Genomic DNA, 20,736 nt, shown 5'->3' on the forward strand with positions numbered 1-20,736 from the left:
ATCTAGTTTTGAAACCCAGTCTGGTCTGGGACTCAATCGATCCGGTGTTGGAATCAGGCGAGTTGAAGAAAAAATAAAGAAATAAAAAACCCGATGTGACCTGGCGGGTTGATCCGGCGACCCGGTTGACCTGGCCGCAAACTCGTTGATTTTTATTTATTTTTTTTATTAAAATGATGTCGTTTTGATATTTAAAAAAAAAAAAATGACCTGACCAACAAGATAATTCAGTCAAAACTCAGAACCCAAACCTTGAACCGAGTTGGCTACGGGATCTCATCTTAAAACTATGCTTGGATGGGATAACACTTAAAAAAAAAAAAAGAGTTAAAATGTTGCTATTATGAGAAAAATTAGAAAAAGATTTACAAATTCTGACCAAGCTTTGACTAGGTCATGAATCAACTTAGTTCTTAAATTTAAATTATTATTTGGAGTTTAATAATAATATATATATATATATATATATATATATATAAAAAGAGAATCTAAATATTTTTGCTGACGTTACAAGAGCAATGGTGTTCCTACAACCTGCTGCAAAAACGCGTGCTAGTGTAAACCAAAGGAATTTGGGGGGCCCGCTTGCCTTTGTATTGTTTTGAAGCATTTAAGGGGTAGGTGGAAAGGCCAAAGGCCAATTCTCTCTCCTCACCATGCCATGCCACGCCATGCCATGCCCACACCATCACATCACATGTGTATGAAAATCATTACTGGCCAATTGCATTCCTACAACTCAGCCCTGTTGAATCTCATTCCTATCTCCACCTATGAAAATTGCCAGAGACATTACTCGCTTCCTAATTTGGACCCGCAGAGGATCTCATTTTTTAGGTAGCTGTCTAAGACCAAAAAAAAAAAAAACTTAGATAGAAAAAAAAAGAGAGGAAATAAAAAAAAAAATACATGTAAATATTTTTAAGTATATTTTGTATTCACATGCACATATTATATTATGTTAAAAAAATATAAATACTTTATAAATATAAATATTTATTTCGGTTAGATTCGAATAAATTTCAAATCAAGTTTAATAATATCAATACCTCGTTTATACCTCATTAATTAATCCAAAAAATACCTACTAATTTATGTTGGGACATATCGGTATCCAACAAGTTCGAATTAATTTGTTATCCTTACAGTAAACAAATGATGATTATAGTGTTCTGTATTTTGTTACACCCTGTTTAATATTAAAAATTATTTAATAATAACTAATTTATTGATCATTTTAAAAGTATTTTTTATGACATTTTTTATCACTAGACTAATTTTTTAAAATTAATAAAAATAATTATTTGAAAACTAGAAATTTAATCGAATTTTTTAAATTAATTTTTATCTTAAAAAAAGTGTTTAATGCTTTTTTCCCCTAACCCAACTCTTAAATATTGTTAATAAGACCACCACCACCACCAACAATAATAATAAAGAATACAAAGATACATGGGGTTGTAGCCTAGTGGTTGAAGAGACTTGTGTATGCCTATTATCCCCATGGTGCCTTACATGCTCACTGAGCTTGTAGGATGTTCAGTGAACCCAGGGATTAGTTGTGGTGCGCGCAAGCTGGCCTGGACACCCCGGGTTAAAAAAAATAAAATAATAAAGAATACAAAGACAATTAATCTTATCAAGCTATTGGACCGTGTGATCATGATCTTCAAATTTTGCCTGCTGGGTTCGATCTTCATATATTTTATCAATTTCAATCCAATCAAATCATTTTCCTTTTTTTTTAAAAAAAAAAAAAAAACTATAATTGGAACGCCCATTTACTGCTGATCAAGATTGAAGACTCTTTCTTAACGATGATGTGATCTTTGGAAAGAGTGTTTAATAAACTGGTAAGTAGCCCTATTAAACATAAAACAAGGTAATTTATATATATTTTTTAAAATCTTGAATTTTAATCCTTTTATTGTCGGAAAAAAATAAAAAAAAAATCCAAAACTCAAATCCAATTCATTGCAATAACTAGGGGTTCGGTCCAGCGGCAATGGGCCAGTTCTCTCCGTGAAGTGAATCCTTGCTGGTAATGAAATCCGTTTCAAGGTCTCCTTGTCCGGAAGGGGCATGAGAATACGCTGGCTAAACGAGAAAAAAAAAACGAAGGAATCTTCAACACCACCAGCAGCAGCAGCAGCACGCCACCTCCCACCTCCCACCTCCCACCAATCAAATAATCATCTCCTGCCTCTCCCCAAGATTCCCCTATAAACAAAACCTAAGGAAACACCCATAACCATAACCCTTCCTTCCCCTCCTCCTGTTTGTTTGTTTCCCAGGAAAAATCAATCAATCAATCAATCAATTGGTTGATTTATTAATTAGATTGAAAAGGGAAGAAGAAATGGTGTCACCTGGAAACGCGGCTTTGCTGCTTGACTACGATCAATACATAAATATGGATGCTATAAATATTCCAGCTCAAGATCCCAATTTCTCTGCTTTCTCTTGGCCACCCCTTGTTCAACCCCATCATCATCATCAACAACAACAACAACAACAACAACAACAACAAAAACAACAAACCATGAACGCTTTTGCTCACACTGCCACCGTCTCTTGTCCTAATTTCGGGTAGGATCTCTCTCTCTCTCTCTCTCTCTCTCTCTTTTAGATTAGGGTTTTTGTTAGCTTTAGATCATATCAATAAATAACAGTTTTTAGGGGTTTTAGTGGTTAGGGTTTGTTAAGAGTTATGTGAGATTCTGTTTTGTGCCTGGTAAATGCTAGTGGTCAGGTGAGTTTTAAAATCGGCTTATGTAATTGCTTAAAATATGACGACTTTTGAATTATTCCTCTGCGAATTTGGTGGTTGATGCCATTTTTATTGCTAGATGAATTGCTTGGCCGAGATTTGAAGGATGGTTACTGTGGGGTGTATTTGCCTTGAATTGTCTTTAGAGGTTAATGTGCTTTACTTACATGAGCTTCAGTTCCAAGTAGTAGGAGTTTGAATTGCATAATTTACGCACGAACTTGTAGTATAACTATGCTGTATCGTGAGAGGATTGATTTGTGTATAATCGATTGGACGAGAGGTTAGGCACTTCTTGACACCTTGTATTAGTTGGAAGTCTGATACCTGCAAATAGCGAGGTTTCACTTACTTCCCTTTGTAGTTTAAATCGGGCAGCTTTTCATTTTTGCTCGGTAGTTAGTGTTCAGCAATTCCATTAATGAGAGAGAGCAATTCTTTTCACTTGAAGGCTGTTTATAATGTTCCATTCTAAGTTCCTTGTTATCTTATTTATTTTCACTCGCTTCTTTTCTTTCTTTTGTGATGTATACTCTTCTTGTTTTGGATATAAAAGCATACTTGTAACAAGCACTTAAATTGATTTGGATGGCTTTTTTCTTGTTGCTTTTGTGGTTATTCATCTCATCTCGTATATTTCCATGTGCATGTGTGATCATCTGTGCAGTGTGGAAATCGATGGATCATTCGGGGAATGTGATGTGCAGAAGGAACCATGTTCCAAGAAGAGGTACATTACTTCTTTTGTCTCTCTCTCGGTTCTACTCTGTTTAAAAAGGAAGGGGTGGGGTTCATTGCTGAATTCAACCTTAATTATTATGTGTTTATTAATCATGTTGAGCTGATACAACTTTATCCCCATATATGTGTTTTCATTAGAAAGTTTTAGCAGTTGAAATTGAGAATCCGAACCACCTTTTGATGCCCTTATGCTGAGACAGGACAGCAAAGACCTGGTTTACATAATTAATGGTCTAATGGTATTCTAGATGCCAGAATCGAGGACAATAAATCAAATTGTCTCCTACTGTTGCTACTAGCGCCCCAGTGGGACCTATGTATGTTGGAGGTGTTTCCAAACAAGCACCATGAAGATGATGTTACATTTAGTACCAGTTTAGAGTTATCATGTAACCTAATGTTCTATTCTAAGTGCAGTTGATGAAGTGATTTTTTATTTGTTACTTTGTTAATCTGTTCTGAATTTACCAAAGCATGATCCATGGATGGATTTTTTATTTGTTGTTTTACATTTTAAATAAGCGGATTGGAGGGAGCAAGTATGTCATGGAGTGATGCTATCCCATCTCTCTCTCTCACGTTTCCTTTCTGCAGGGGTAGATCTGAATCATGTAGTGCATCTAGCTCCAAAGCATGTAGGGAAAAGCTGCGAAGGGATAGGCTGAATGACAAGTACTCTCTTATTCTCTCTCTTCCCTTCTGTCTCTGTCTCTGCTTCCCCTGGGCACTCACATTTTGTATTTGGAATGTCTACCAGGTTTATAGAATTGGGCTCTATCTTGGAGCCTGGAAGAACTCCCAAAACAGACAAGGCTGCTATTTTGGTTGATGCTGTCCGCATGGTGACTCAGTTACGAGGTGAAGCCCAGAAGTTGAGGGACTCGAATTCAAGTCTTCAAGAGAAGATTAAAGAATTAAAGGTCTTTTGGCATTTATATGCTTCCAATTCTATTTTTTTTTTTTTGATGGACTTTTGGGCTTTAGTTATATATTCACGTATTTGATTTCTTCCCTTTGCATAATATCCTGCATCCTAATACAACTACTGCAATTCTTTTGAACTGTCCTTTGTCTTGCATAGGCTGAGAAGATTGAGCTTCGTGATGAGAAGCAGAGGCTGAAGGCAGAGAAGGAGAAGCTGGAGCATCAGCTGAAAGCCATGAGCTCACAACCCAGCTTCATGCCTGCCCCTCCTGCAATCCCTGCTGCATTTGCTACTCAAGGCCAAGCACCTGGCAACAAATTAATGCCGTTCATTGGTTATCCAGGAGTCGCTATGTGGCAGTTTATGCCACCTGCTGCAGTGGATACGTCGCAAGATCATGTGCTCCACCCACCAGTTGCATAAATTGGCTGACCTGCTATGAATTGGGTTTGTATTTTGTACCAAAACAAGTGCATTTATTTTGTAATTGTTTTGTCTGTATTAGTTGTTGCTGAAGTTCTCACTGGATTTGGTGGTTGACTGATTGTATTTCAATCTGGACGTTCTATGAAGTCGCTGGTGTTTACATGTAAATTAAATAAGTTTAGTCTGGCAACCTTCTTTTAGGTTTGGCTACTTGTAGGGGGTTCTTTAGCTGTTGTTTCCTTGAGCTTGTAAACCAGGGATTGCAATGTAATCTTAGGCTTTAGAAATCCACTGGTTTCTTCTAGGTCACCTGTTACTGGTAAAGTCTGTGGGTCACCTTAACCTCAGCTGGACTCGGGGCCCTGCTAACTAGGGTATCACTTTCTTTGAATAAATAAAAGTTTCACTTTGGCTAAGTACTAATCTCTTGTCCTCAATGGTCGTGGAATTAAGCATGCGTGTGCCCTGTTTCCTAGGGATGGTAATGGTTGAGTCTCGGCGACCCAGCCTGGAATAACTATATCCATCACCCACACCCACACCCACCCTGGATCCAATCTACATAGCGAGTGGAGTTTTGGTTATGAGACATTTCGATGGTTAAATTTCGTTTTCCAGGCAAACGTTCTGAGAAAACTCTGAAAGAAAATTGGATCTGTTTCTCAGAAGTCAACTTGCCATGACATGGTATCTCATGCTGCTCGCAGCTCGAGTACGATCTTGGTTTCAAAATCTTGCAATCCTGTTAAAAAAACTCTCATGGCCTCGAATCTCCTTAAATTCTCACATCCAATCATTCAAAACTACTGATCGTTCAACACAATTTCCACAACATAAAACTCTCTTCCCACATATGGCTCTCTCTGAAAACCACCACCACCACCATGTCCATTTCTACTTCCATGTTTCCTTCCCCTCGCCTCTCCTTCACCAATTCAGAAGTCCTTCTCTATCTATCCATTCCGCCTTGGCTTCCTCCAGCTCCCTTCACACTTCCAAAGATGTAGCCATTCATCCGGCCGAGTCCCACATTGAAGAACATAGGCATCGAAGCATTTCAACCTCATTACTCATCAAGCAACGTCGAGCACGTTGACATTTCTTCAGTCAGAAATACAGAACACAGACTCTTCAGTGCAGCAGTGTTTTTGGCGCCAGAGAGTTGGCCGTTGCTTGATATCAAAACTGTTGCCCAAAGCTAGTAGTCATATTCAAAACGAAATGGGGTTTTGAAGAGGAGAACTGTTAGAATCTTTGAGAATTTGCCTCATTTGATAGCAGTTAGACTTAGTCTTTGGTTTTATCTTCATAACAGATTTTGCTGTGAAGTTTTGCTATTATTCTGCAATTAGTAGTAATCCAATAAATCTCTCATGTTTGTTGAGAATTTATAGTATTTTGAATTTGGTTGTAAGCCTTTAAATAGATAGTCTTAATTTATAACTATTATTATCTTTCAGCTTCAACTTTCTCTCTTTTAAAATTCTCTGAAATTGTTATTCATTTAAACTGCAGATTTCAATAGTATTCATTTAACTGCAGATTTAACAGTGGTATCAGAGCTTTTATCCTACGGGCTGTGGGGCAAGTTTTTTGAGTGCTAAACACGGTAAGGTTGAGTGTCAAACACAGAGAAGGTGAGTGTAAACACTAGTAATTTATTTTGTCTACTGATTTGATGTCTACCTCAAGCAACTCTGCATCTGCAATTCCAATGTTCAATGGTGAGCATTATCATATTTGGGCTGTCAAGATGAGATTTTATCTAAGATCTCAAGGCTTGTGAAATGTTGTAGTGTCTTCTGATTCTGATCCACCAACATTGATAGTAAACCCCACAATTGCTCAGATGAAGGCACATGAAGAAGAAAAATTCAAGAAGGACAAAGCCATCACTTGCCTACATTCTGGACTTGCAGATCACATGTTCACCAAAATTATGGACTTGGAAACACCAAAACAGGTATGGGACAAGCTTCAAGGTGAATTTGAGGGTAGTAGCAGAGTTAAAACTGTTAGACTTCTTGCATTGAAAAGGGAGTTTGAGTTAATGAAAATGAAAGATAATGAATCTGTCAAAGATTATTTTGGCAAATTAATGGATGTTGTAAACCAAATGAGGCTTCTTGACAAGGCTTTTATAGATTATAAGGTGGTAGAGAAAATCATGGTTTCAGTACCACAGAAGTTTGAAGCCAAAATTTCTGCAATAGAAGAGTCTTGTGATCTGAACAATCTCACTATTACAGAATTAACCAGCAAATTTCATGTACAAGAGCAAAGAGTCTAAATGAGAGATGAAGAGGCTATTGAAGGAGCTTTCCAAGCAAACACCAAAGAAAAGAGTTCTAGAAACTTGCAACGAAAGAAGCCTTTCAAGTTTACCAAGGGAAAAACTGAAATGTCTTCAAGAAAGTAAAATTACTTACCTTGCTCTCATTGCAAAAGAACCAACCATGCTGAGAAGGATTGTTGGTATAAAGACAAACCTTCTTTCAAGTGCACATTCTGCAATAATCTCGGTCACAGTGAGAAATATTGTAGAGCAAAGAAGAAACAATCTTAACAGCATATTCATCAGCAAGCAAATGTTTCAGAAGAAGAAAAAGAGGATGACGAGCACTTGTTTATGGCATCACAAGTTATTAGTTCTCATGAATAGAATATTTGGCTCATTAACAGTGGCTGCACTAGTCACATGACCAAACATCTGGCAATTTTTTCTTCCATTGATAAATCAATTCAACCAAAAGTCAAGCTGAGAAATGGTAATGTTGTGCAGGCTAAAGGAAAAGGAACAATTGCTATCAACACCAAAAAAGGTACAAAGATCATCAATAATGTTCTTTACATTCCTGAAATAGATTAAAATCTGCTTAGTGTTGCACAAATGCTAAGAAATGGTTATATAGTCTCCTTTAAAAAAAGGTTTTGTTTTATCACTGATACACATGGATTAGAGATAGCAAAACTCAAAATGGATGGTAATAACTTCTATCTGAAGCTTGATGCAATTGAAGGGCATGTCTTTTATGCCAAGGTTGATGAGAGTATTATGTGGCACAAAAGATATGGTCATTTCAACTTAAAGTCTTTAAAGTTTATGCATGATGCTGGTATGGTAAATGATATGCCTGAAATCCATGTTAGTGACCAAACTTGTGATAGCTGTGAGCTTGGGAAGCAACATCGACAACCATTCCTCAAAGCATATCAAAAAGAGTCACTCACAAGCTAAAGTTAGTCCATTCAGACATCTATAGACCAATGAGCACAGCTTCATTAAGCAATAACCTGTATTTTAGTCTCTTCATTGATGATTTCAGTAGGATGACTTGGGTTTATTTTCTGAAAAACAAGTCATAAACACTTTTTATGTTCAACAACTTCAAGATAATGGTGGAAACTCAATGTGGTCAGAAAATTAAGAAGCTCAGAACTGATAATGGAGGAGAGTATACTTCAAAAGAGTTCAGTGTTTTTTGTCAAGAAGCTGGAATTGTGCGTCAGCTGACAATTCCATACTCACCATAGCAGAATGGGGTTTCAGAGAGGAAGAACAGGACTGTGATAGAGATGACAAGGTGCATTCTGTTTGAAAAGAAGCTACCAAAGTTTCTATGGGCTGAAGCTGTAAACACTTCAGTTTACTTTCTCAACAGACTACCAACAAAGTCCGTTCAAGACAGAACACCATTGGAGGCATGGTCTGGTGTTAAGCCTACTGTCAAACATCTCAAAGTGTTTGGATCATTGTGCTATTTTCATGTGCCATCTTCCAGAAGAGGGAAACTTGATGAAAGAGCTAAAAAACAAATATTTGTGGGATATGCAACAGAATCTAAAGGTTACAGAATATATAGTTTGAGTGCAGCTAAAGTTCAGATTAGCAGAGATGTTCATTTTGATGAAAATTCTTACTGGAAGTGGGACATAAAGGAAGTTGATTGCACAACCACAACTGCTATTGAACCAACAGTAGAAGAAACTGGAGATCAACCAGACATTGAAGGAACTTCAAATACAGCAATACTTAAGGTGCGACCTTTATCTGATTTATATGAAAGATGTAATCTGGTACATGCTGAGCCTACAAGCTACACTGAAGCTGCAAGATTTCCAGCTTGGATTGATGCTATGAAGTCAAAAATTGATTCCATTGAAAGAAATGGAACCTGGGAATTAACAGAACTTCCTCAGAACAAAAGGGAAATTGGTGTGAAGTGGGTTTTCAGAACCAAATTCAATCCAGATGGTTCAATTTTCAGACACAAGGCTAGATTGGTTGTTAAAGGTTTTGCTCAAGTTGCTGGAGTGGATTATGGTGATACTTTTGCTCCAGTTGCTAGGCATGATACCATTAGACTTCTACTTGCACTTGCGGGTCAAAAGGAATGGAAAGTGTATCATTTAGATGTCAAGTCTGCTTTTCTAAATGGGATACTCCTTGAAGAAATCTATATTCAGCAACCAGAAGGCTTTGTAGTTACTGGCCATGAACACAAAGTATATAAGCTACACAAGGCTCTTTATGGCTTGAAGCAAGCACCAAGGGCTTGATACAGCAGAATTGATACTCATCTGATTCAACTGGGATTCAAGAGAAGTGAAAATGAAGCTACTTTGTATTTGAAACAAGATGAAGATGGTCTGCAACTAGTAATTTCACTCTATGTGGATGACATGCTAGTGACTAGTAGCAATGTCAAATTACTGGCAGAATTCAAAAGAGAAATGCATGATGTTTTACAAATGTATGATCTTGGCATTATGAACTACTTTCTTGGAATGGAAATATATCAAAGCAGCTTGGGTATCTTTGTTTCACAAAAGAAATATGTTGTTGATATACTCAAGAGATTTAAGCTTGAATCATGCAAAGAAGTAGCAACTCCATTGGCACAAAATGAGAAGATTTCAAAGAATGATGGTGAGCAACTTGAAGAACCTTCTGCATATAGAAGTTTAGTAGGTAGCCTACTATACTTGACAACAACAAGACCTGACTTGATGTTCCCGGCTGGTTTACTGTCAAGGTTCATGAGCTCACTTAGCAATGTTCACATGGGAGTTGCCAAGAGGGTCCTAAAGTATATTAGAGGGACAACCAATCTTGGAATCTTGTACTCAAAGTCAAGAGGAGTAAAATTAAGTGGATATGCAGATAGTGACTAGGCAGGGAGTGTTGATGATATGAAAAGCACTTCTGGATATGTTTTTACAATTGATTCAGGTGCAATATGTTGGAATGCAAAAAAGCAAGAAGTGGTGGCACAATTAACAGCTGAAACAGAGTATATTTCCCTAGCAGCTGCTGCAAATCAAGCAATATGGTTGAACAAATTTCTTGCTGATCTAGGCCAAGAACAAAGCTCACCAACTAAGCTTTATTGTGATAACAAGTCTGCCATTGCTATTGCTCAAAATCCGGTTCAACATGGGAGGACTAAGCACATGAATGTAAAATTTCACTCCATAAGAGAAGCTGAGAAGAATTTACTTGTAAAGCTTCATTACTGTCCAACTGAAATACAACTTGCTGATATAATGACGAAAGCACTTCCTAAAGCAAGGCTGGAATTTCTAAGGATGAAACTTGGTTTGTCCAAGGCAAATCTCAAGGAGGAGTGTTAGAATCGTTGAGAATTTGCCTCATTTGATAGCGGTTAGACTTAGTCTTTGGTTTTATCTTCATAACAGATTCTGCTGTGAAGTTTTACTATTATTCTGTAATTAGTAGTAATTCAATAAATCTCTCATGTTTGTTGAGAATTTATAGTATTTTGAATTTGGTTGTAAGCCTTTAAACAGGTAGTCTTAATTTATAACTATTATTATCTTTCAGCTTCAACTTTTTTTTTTTTTTTAATTCTTTGCATTTGTTATTCATTTAAACTGCAGATTTCAATAGTATTTATTTAACTGCAGATTTAACAAGAACGAGTTTGGTGATTTGAGTGGCTCTGTGGGATCTTTGCAGGTGATTTATTCATTTATGAGGCTGGAGGTTAGGGGTGTTTTGAGCAAGCGAAAAGGAGCGATTTTCAAGTGCGTGAGAGATTGGGTTGTGAGTGGTGAGACATGGACTGTTCTTGTTGAAAGAAGGAGAATCGAAGGCTGTTTCAAGGTTTAAGGCACATCTATAGAGAATGCTTTGTATAATTTGATAGCGCTATTAATTCGCCAATTACAAAGGCTGCCAAGTTTTTTTTTTTTTTTTATATTATTATTATTATTATTGATATAGAGCTTGTTTTATTATTGTTGTTAATATAGAGTTTTTTTTTTTTTAAAATTGTATGAAGAGGATTTGTTACTTGTTTTGCTATGGAAGTGTAGCTATTGGCAATAGAAAATGTGTTTGTTTTTTTTTAAAAATAATTACGTGTGCGAGAAAAAAAATTATAGTTGTCGTTGGGCTAGGTCCAGATGACCAAGCATATATATATATATATATATATATATAGCAAGACATAATAGTGCTAAATGCTGGAAACGGTTGAAAATCCATAACATGCTTAATTTCTCATTAAAATTGAATCAAGATTTGAAGTAATAGGGAAGGGTTGTTCGCCCACAGAGGATGAATTCTAAAAAAACCAAGCAAACAAATGCCTGGTTATGAATATTTTACTCTCTGGATTCAAGGCCTTGGATTTGTGAAGAACTCTCTCTTCTCTGCTTTTTTCTCCTTATATATAGACATATATTAATCACGATCGCAGCCAACATTTTCATCTCAAAACTCAAGTTAAGATGGCCTAATATGACAGCCCTTTATGAACTTGTCAGAAAAGTTGATGTACTTGGCCCACAGCGGGCGGAGCTGAGGGAATGCTATATCTAGCCAAGGCTTTGCTCGACCGTTGAAATGGATGACTCCGGCAGTCTCAGCATCTGCCAAACTTGTATTTTCTTGGTAGCCTAGACCCAACATGTGCCAAAAGGGATCGATAACGTGGACGTGGCCATGGAAAGCGATCAGACCTGGAGGCAGTGTTCCTAGCTGCCACAAGCTCAGGTCTGATTTCAAGTTCTGAAAGGAGAAAATGAGAACAAGTTTTCGACAACTTAGTAGCCAAGAAATGTCACGAAATGCTTGAAAACTATGTGGATATTTAGATTGATGATTACCTCGTCAACCCAGTGATGGTATGTTGTGCTTATGTTGGTTTTCCTCCAAGCCTCTAAATCAAATATGTTCATGCCATAAGCCCAGGCACATTCGTTGGGCTTGAAATTTTCTGATATCAAAGGATGAGAGAAGTTCAAATAGCTCTTCAACTTCTTTGACATGACGAACTTGTCTTCTCCTCGACAGGTTTCTACTGCTCCGTTAACCTTTCCATCCATGTCGATGTCCCAGAGCGGCGAAAGATCGGACTGCACCACTATGTCATCGTCTAGGAACACAACCTTGTTTAGGCTTGGGAACAGCTGCAGAAACAGAGCATTGACACTGAGAATTAAAAGAATCGACTAAAAAAGCTTATGTTTGTGCAGAATTACTGACTGTTTACCTACCTCAGGTAGATGAATTCGGATGTGATTCATCACTGAATTGTATTTGGGACTAAGTGTTTGTAGTTTTGCTGCGATAACATGAGGCTTCTCAGTGTTATTTGCTACAATGGCAGATGAACCCCCTCTAAACTGTGACCTCACCCTCTGATCCTTTTCCATTGCTTCCATGACTGGCACCTTCCCCTTTGCGAACCAATCGAAATGATGCAATGCCTTGACCTCAATTATTGCCGGAGCCAGAGGGTGCAGTGAGAACCATGCCTGCATCGGTGAGTAAGTCTTCCTATCTGTTATTATGTGCAACACAAACTTCTGGGGGCGCAGCGCATTTTGGACAAGTGAATTGGCAACAACAGCAGCAGCAAGCACGTTGTCGGAAGCCAGGACAAAGTGAAAATAAGTATTGTCAACGAGCGCAGGGACGAGTTCCGGCAAGGGGAGCTGCAGTCGAGCAGCTGCATTGGTGGAGTGCTCACTGGCTAGCCTCAGGGCAAGGCAATGAAGCTGCTTCGGGATGCTGCTCGATGCTACATGCCTGTACAGATATTCTTGGATTTTGGCATTTCTGGTCCTTTGTTCGAGTAGAGTGACCTGAGAAAACTCAATTGTTGACATTTTTGCGACAGAAAATTCCCAGAACAAGCGTTTGAGATCTAGAAAAGGAGAGAAAAGTGAGGTACCATTTCTCTGAGCTTGACAGCGAAAGTTTTCGCGTCTAATCTTGTGTTCTTGACTTCGTCCATAAATTCCTCCAATGTTTGAGGAATATCACTCCTTCCCTTTAATTCATCATTGTCAAGTGGTTGTTCTAGCACTTGAAACATAACCTCTGGTACCTTCAGATACCGAACAATAATCTCAATTAGCAGTACTTAAATTACACTAATCAAGCTTAATGCCACAAAAATCCTAGGGTTCAAGGAGTTTACAGCTGAGTCAAGCCTTCTCCCCAGTATCCTTGGCCCTAGTCTTTTCCCCAAGCAGCCTATCCAGGCAAGATTAATTAATAAAAATGATAATCAAATCATATTGCATATATATTAATAAGTAATAGTAATTAATATATTATTAGCCTCTCATAAGCTAAGCCTGTTCACACCAACCATAGGTTAATATATCAAATGGTTAATTATTACATCTTTCTTTATCAAATCTTTTGACACGCGAATTAATTATTGAATATACCAATTGACTAACTATATATTATTTTTAGAACTGATTGGCTAACTATAATTTGGAAAGAACTATTGTAAATAAGTGTTATATGTCGGTCCATCTTTCGCTTTCACAAGATTTTTAGACATTTTCTGTGAAAACCAGGGGCATGTTCGTAAATTCATGTAGCCAGATGGTGGGCAATGGGAATGAGTGCTTCGCAAGGGCTGAACTACCATATGCTTGTATATCTTCTAATTTGGTCCTTAGATTCTTAATTTTTTCATGATAGATATGATTGTGTCCGAAAATATTAATAGCATACTTTCTCACCAACATTTGGAGCCTTAATTTAATTTGGATATCAAATTAATATGCTTACCAATAACCAAACCAAGTACTATCAATTTGATAAACATGACATTTTGATTCAATGTTCATGACATGACGGAGTAAGATAGTTTTTTATTTTTTTAGTGTGTTTTAAAAAATATGTTTCACTTGACAAAGTATTAAATTAATATTTTTTTTAGTGTTTTTTTGATAGTTTTGATGCTACAATTATAAAAAATTAAAAAATTATTTTGATATATTTTACAAAAAAAAAACACTTTTAAAAAATATTATACACCACAATAACAAACATGTTACATCTACTATAAAAAATCACTTGAACCCTTCTCTTTTTTTCCTTTTTTTTTTTGTAAGCTACAAAACTAACAAGTGTAACTATAAAGGAAAAATCAAAGCTCGAGGATTTTTCGTGTTATTATTATTGGTAGAAGCAACCTCTAAATGAATAAATATAAGGATAATATATGATAATAATATAAAACATCCTTGGAGAATTATCTGTGGATTTTATACCTCTTAAGGCCAATATAGACAAACGACCTTGTCAAGTGCTCAGAACAGACATTTATGTATAAATTCTATGATAAATATAATTAGATAGAGCATAACAAAGTCTTGAAACGATGTTTTTTTTTTTAACTCTAGTGGTGAAGCTTAGATATTGCCTAGAAACCTTAACCTCTATGACTTATTGAATTAATTAACTAAAAAAAACAAGCCGGCCAGTAATTGTTATATATGTTTTCTATCTTAATAATGTTTTTGGTCCATCAAACACCATTATCAAGATTTGAAGCTTTATCTTATGATCATTAATCTCTAGTTAATCTCGCAAAAAAAATCCTTCTTAATTAAAACGATCAATATCATCGATTAAAGCTAGCAATTATATTCATCATTTCTTAAAATCTATCAAGAGACGTGAAGAGCTGATAAGATCAAAGCAGGGCGAATGCAATATTATTCAAAATGTGTACCTAGTGTAGAGCACTTGGTTTCTCCATCAATGGAGTCAACTGTGGACAAAACGAACACAAACCGGAGAAGAAAAGTGAAGAACAAGAGAGAATAGAAGAGCATCCGATAAGAAACCCTTCTAGCTCCAACCCTCACTTTGATAAACTCTCTGACACCTTTTCCAGGAAAAACTGTAACATGCCTCAAGCTCGGCGATATATGAAGCTGCATTTTGTTTTAAACCAAGAACAACACAGCGAAACCAAGAAACAAGAAGCCCGAAATAGAGCTGCGCCTCGTTTTCTTTCTCTCGGTTGGCTATGTCATTATTTGGCAATCACACCCTAAGAAGAACTGGCGATGAGTAGAAATGCGAGAAACCCAAGTAAGGATTCTGCTGTAAAAAGGAAGGATTTGATGATGGGAGTCTAAAGAGGTTGCTATCGTTCACCTAAACTTGCTTAGCAATTAGGCTAGACATGTGTGCGTGCGTCTGTATGTATACATATATATATATATATATTCAAACTTGTGTTGTGGATCTTTTAATACACATGAGAAAGGAAGGAGGGTTGTTAAGTAGAAAGAGACATGGGACTTAGAAGAGGCTATGGTGTTTGTTTTTCAAGGGTTTGGAGACTTTGGCTTGGTATTGAAGGAGGGAAGTTGAGAGAAATGGCTTTTTATATATATATATATATATATATATATATGAAGAAAATTTACATAAATTTGACTAGAGGTTACGTTGTTTGGTGTTACATAGCTTTGCCAGCACATGAAGTTTTTGTTTGGGGACATGCTAAAGGGAGTTTGGACTCTGATATTACAGGCCTTCTAAAATGGAAAACGACTCTTCGTCTTGGACTGCATTTGGAGTGTAAAGACAGGAAACCATTCTTCCTCTTCTTCTTCTTCTTCTTCTTCAAAAGCAAATCAAGGGAAGACCTGGGAGAGATTGTGATCGGTAGCAGGTCGTTCGTTTCATGAAATGGCTTTTACGGTAATTAATTGGTCTTCCGGCATATAATAATACCTTTTATTTTGTTAAATCAAGAAAGAAAGAGAGAGGGCGATCGAGAGAGAAGATCATGATAGTTCGGAATGTGTTGTAGATTTGATACTAATCAATTAATTAATTGTCTCTAAAAGCAGATTCCCTTAAATTATTGAAAAGAATCTTTAACTTTCTATCTGGCCCCTCCAATTATTTTCACTGTCGTCCCTTTTTTTACTTTTTGTCCTAATCCCATCCTTCTACTCTCTACTTGCTTGTTCTTGGCATCATTGCCCAGTTACATCCTATCTTTATGACACCAATCTTATTAGAGTAAATGGATGAGAATATTACAAATTAGAGCAGGAGGACCAAATTAAGAGAAGATTGAGAGTAGAGGGAGCAAATAACACCATTGAGACATGATAATGATGGAGGCCGTGGCATCTCCTTGTCCTTTTACATTACAGGCTCGACGTCAATTCACCATAAGATTGCTAAGACGACATTAAGGATAGGGTAATGCATAATTTACATGACCTTCTAGGGTTTTTTTTTTATTATTATTATATAGTTTATTTTGTGGGAAAATACATTGCTTTGATGTTAATATAGACCATTGTAGAGTAAAATGAATAATTCTTTGCTTACTTGACCAAATAATCTTATTATTATCATTACCAAATTTTGATATATTCTTATTTTTGAGGAATGTTGAAAATAAAATGATTATCGTAACACCGCATACAAAAAAAAAAAATATGACATATATATATATATATAGAAAAAGGAGAGGGAAAAAGGGGGGGGGATAAGACTTGCCTTGCATGGCCAGTCCTCTCTACAATCAAATCTTCAATAAAATCCATAGCCGAAGACCGTTCTTGTATGCAGGTGATGGGTAATTGTCATTAACGTAATATTAGGGCTTGCTTCGGCCAAAGCCCATCAAACAAATCTAAACGCAGCGTATTATTCAGTCCTTGTATTCTTAATAATTTCTTGATGTGGTCTATTTTACTTTTTTTATTCACTAATTGATCTTTGTACTCAAGAAAATCTCTCCATGTAATCCCTCCTTACTGTTAATTCCTGACACGTGGTCTGGGATGGGATAGACACGTGCCCACTTTTTCTGGTATGTCAAGAATTAACAACAAATTGAAAAGACGTGGAACACGTGAATAGCATCTGACAAAATCCTTACAAAAACATTGTAAAATTTTTTAATGGGGGAGCATTTAAAAAACCAAAAAAAAAAAAAAAAAAATCAAAAGACAGATCATTCCTTTTTAATTATAGAAGAAAAATGAAATTCAGATCAAACTACAAAAGAGATTCCTAATCATTCCTTTTTAATTTTATTCTTGTAATATTTTATTATCTAATAAATACAATTAGAAATGTAAGGAAGACTTGTCTAATAAATCCAATAATTTATCCTTGGATCAATAATCAAAAGACTATTAATTTTTTTTAAAAAAAAAGAATAACCCAAGAAAAAATAAATACAAGAACTAAATAATAATTTACCCATGGATTAACATGAATTGAAAACATGGAGTAAACGGTAGGTCCAACAATAACAAATCAGAGAGTAGCTCGTGGTCAATTAACCATGGCATTGTTCCGGAAGACAAGGTAATGTATAACTTAATTACCTAACGTTCTAGTAGTGTTGAATAACTTGTACTAGTTTATTTTGTGGGCAAAGACATTGCTTTGACATCGAGTTATATATCTTGCTTTGTAGTTAATTATATTATGAGTTGTCTCGACCACATCACTCTTTGTTGTCTTCATCGTTGGTCGTCAATTATCTACAATATAATATAGTGACAAACGGAGAGTATATATAGGACTATCCACGATCAAAACTTAATACTACATTTATACTAATACTTAAATAAAAATATTATATGTTTTTGCAATTATTTGAGGAAAAATAATTTTAATTTATCCATAAATTGATTCCTAAAATACATTTTCTTGGTTTAAAAAAAAACATTGATAATCAAAATGTAATATGAGAACAGAATTTATAATTGAAATCTTATAAAAGATGACCGAAAAGTTTACATCATTACATTAAAGATATACTTTGATTGTTGTTGTAAGATTAAAAAAAAAAAAAAAAAGATATTTGAGATTAAAAATAAAAATAAAATTGTGTTTAGTTGTAATATATAAAATAAAGTGATTGTTTCTATATTTTATTTGATTGATAAAGGATAGGACACCATAAAATACAATTTTTTTTGTTTTTTTTTATTATTAATTTATATTATTATCAAACTTGATATATTTAAAACAATAATTAGAGATTGTTTTTTCAAATTTAATTTTAGTTTATATTGAGTACTATAATTTTAATTAAAACAAGTTATTTTATTGCTCATGTTAATGTTTATAGCTTTTTCTTTCTTTCATAGTCTCTCAATTGCACTTTAATCACTAAACATTATTTCTTTTTAATTAAATCCTTGCAAGTTATGCTGGCAGAGTTCTATTTATTATTATTTATTTCTAACTGCATCATCTCACTCACTGTGTCATTTGATATTCCACCGTTGAATTACATGCCAATTTTACAAAAAAAAATTCGAGTTATTTTTAAGATAAAAATTGAAAAATCAATGATTGAAATTGCAATTAAAAAAAACATAACATTTTCTTGCTTATCTTGTTCAAATGACATGGAAAATTTCATTTTGATCCCTCAAGTTTCACACTTTTTATATTTGATCCCTATTCCTTACAGAACTTTGGGTTTTTAGGATCTCAAAACTTACATTTGATTTTTCAATTACTAGAGACACCTTTGGTGATCAAAACTTATGTAGATAAGTTTGGTTTCGTAGCCTCCCTAACCTAAGCAATTAAACCTGAAATGGTGTTTTGACACTTAATACCCTAAAGTCAACTAACTTGGGAGCTATTGACTCAACGCTTGTTACATGGGTTGAGGAGAAAATATTAAGGGAATCAAACATTGCACTACCTATGTTTCACTATTTGCAACCCGAATTATTAATCTCGTAGAGGTGTCTCAGCACCTAATGCCCTAAGACCAACTGGTCTGGGAGTCATTAGCCGAAAGCTCGTTACATGGGTTAAAGATGCATTGTGTTTTAAGTTATATGTATATATTAAAAAAAAAAAAAAAAAGATAATAATCTTCAACCCAAGAAGTTAACCTTAAACATTAGAAAAATATTTTGTTTTCTTCCAAATAAAGCCCATAACTATATGTTGATATTTTGAGCACAAAAGAAAGGTTTATTAATATCTTGTTTAAGAGGTATTGAGCAGATATATGAATTTAATGAGAGTTTGTTTATCTGGATAGATTAATGGAAGTTGAATGATAAATGCCTTGCTTTATGAAATTTGCAAATTGTTTTTTTATTTTAACACTTTGATTACTAGGGACTAGTAATAAGCTGGTTGGGGGGTGTGATTAGTATTTAAAAGTGTATTTTTATCAAGGTTTTATATCATCATTTTGCACTTGAAGTATCAATAACTCCTTAACTAAAGCATGTTTTATAATAACATACCTAATAATATAAAATACCTTTATTTTATGGTAAATGTTCATCTTAAATACAGGCTTATCACATAAATAAAAGGATTGATTGATGAGTTTAAGTATTGAAATTGAAAGGACAAAGAGAGGGTCAAACTTAGAAAAGAGATGTTGATGCAGTCCAAACTGGAATACTGTTCGGTAATTGGGTCATATCTTGAGTTCTAGATGTTCAAATGACCTCAATTTTTTAAAAAAATTCGGTAAGACATAGGCCTACAACTTTTATATGGAGTCCAAGATTTAAAAAGACCGTTTTGAAGTCCAAATTATAGCAACAACGAAGAAGTCTGAATCTGTCTTGCAGCCCAAGCACTATTCATTGTTCAGCCCATATCTCGAGTTCTAGAAGTTCAAATGACCTCAATTTTTTTTTTCTAAAAAGATAAGATAATTTCCTATAACTTTCATGGGTACATGTGGTTCTAGTTCTGATGCTAGCAATAACGTTTTATTCAGACAAAAAGATAAGGATTTTCATCAAGTCAAGAGTTGGTCACTCACTCAACAATTAGTCATCAAATCAATAGTTTTAAATTTTGGCCTATAAAAGGAGGCATTTGCCATGCATTTAGGGGCTTGGTTTTTAAGATCAAAAACTTGCTCTTGCTCTCTCTCTCTTTATATATATATATATATATATATATATATATATATATATATATAATTCTTAAGTTTTTGCTTTCATTAATTTCTTGTTTATACTTTTCATTTCCTTTCCTTTACTTAGTTAACTTGTATCTTATTTATGTTCTTATTTTATTTATTTATGTTTCTCTTTTTTTATTATGTTTAGCTAAGTTTATTATGTCAAGGTGAAAAGGTTACACTAATGGTGTAAGAATAAGTATGGTGTAAACTTAACATGGACCTTAATGTTTAATATTAACATGTCTTATCTTTTTTATCTTACTAATTATTAATACTTTGCTTGTTAAATGGTTAATCTAGATTTGTGTTGTATAGCACTTGGTACAATAAATTCTTGGCACTCTCATAGCCCAACCGTATGGTATTACCTACACATGTGCTATGAAAGGAACTTGATTTGTTGTTAACATAAGTTAGCATCATGAATTCCTGACAATATTTAAAAAGTTTTGGTGTTTATGTAAATAAGATAATTAATATGATCATGTTAACAATTTATAATTAGTTATTAATGATAAATCATCCGATTAGAACCTCCTTTATGTGTGGTTTCTAGTTGAGTAATAAGAGTTTATACTGTATTTGTTTGAAATACCATTAGTGGATCCTCTAACCTTGACATTTGTTTTTATAATTATTTAATCCTT

At 35.0% G+C, this 20,736-nt stretch overlaps 2 protein-coding genes across 3 annotated transcripts; one reads left to right on the forward strand and one right to left on the reverse strand.

Moving 5' to 3' along the window:
* The first annotated feature begins 1,915 nt into the window (after positions 1-1,915).
* On the forward strand, positions 1,916-5,278 carry LOC118063000 (transcription factor ILR3). Its single transcript, XM_035076901.2, has 5 exons — positions 1,916-2,589; positions 3,438-3,500; positions 4,106-4,183; positions 4,269-4,431; positions 4,593-5,278. Exons 1-5 carry the CDS (start codon positions 2,360-2,362, stop codon positions 4,857-4,859), a joined length of 801 nt encoding a protein of 266 aa, XP_034932792.1. The 5' UTR covers positions 1,916-2,359; the 3' UTR covers positions 4,860-5,278.
* A 6,083-nt stretch (positions 5,279-11,361) lies between these two features.
* Positions 11,362-15,325, reverse strand: LOC118062997 (probable galacturonosyltransferase 12). Of its 2 annotated transcripts, none has more exons than XM_035076898.2 (6): positions 14,873-15,325; positions 13,316-13,389; positions 13,067-13,222; positions 12,387-12,977; positions 11,997-12,299; positions 11,362-11,898 (listed from the first exon to the last, which is right to left on the reverse strand). In XM_035076898.2, the coding sequence occupies exons 1-6, from the start codon at positions 15,081-15,083 to the stop codon at positions 11,614-11,616; spliced, it is 1,620 nt and encodes a 539-aa protein (XP_034932789.1). In that variant the 5' UTR covers positions 15,084-15,325; the 3' UTR covers positions 11,362-11,613. The 2 variants fall into 2 exon arrangements, with proteins under 2 accessions (XP_034932789.1, XP_034932790.1); XM_035076899.2 differs by having other exon boundaries at positions 13,316-13,371; positions 14,873-15,323.
* Between the last annotated feature and the right edge of the window lie 5,411 nt (positions 15,326-20,736).

The sequence above is a fragment of the Populus alba genome, chromosome 1, assembly GCF_005239225.2.
Source record: "Populus alba chromosome 1, ASM523922v2, whole genome shotgun sequence".
Lineage (NCBI taxonomy): Eukaryota > Viridiplantae > Streptophyta > Magnoliopsida > Malpighiales > Salicaceae > Populus > Populus alba.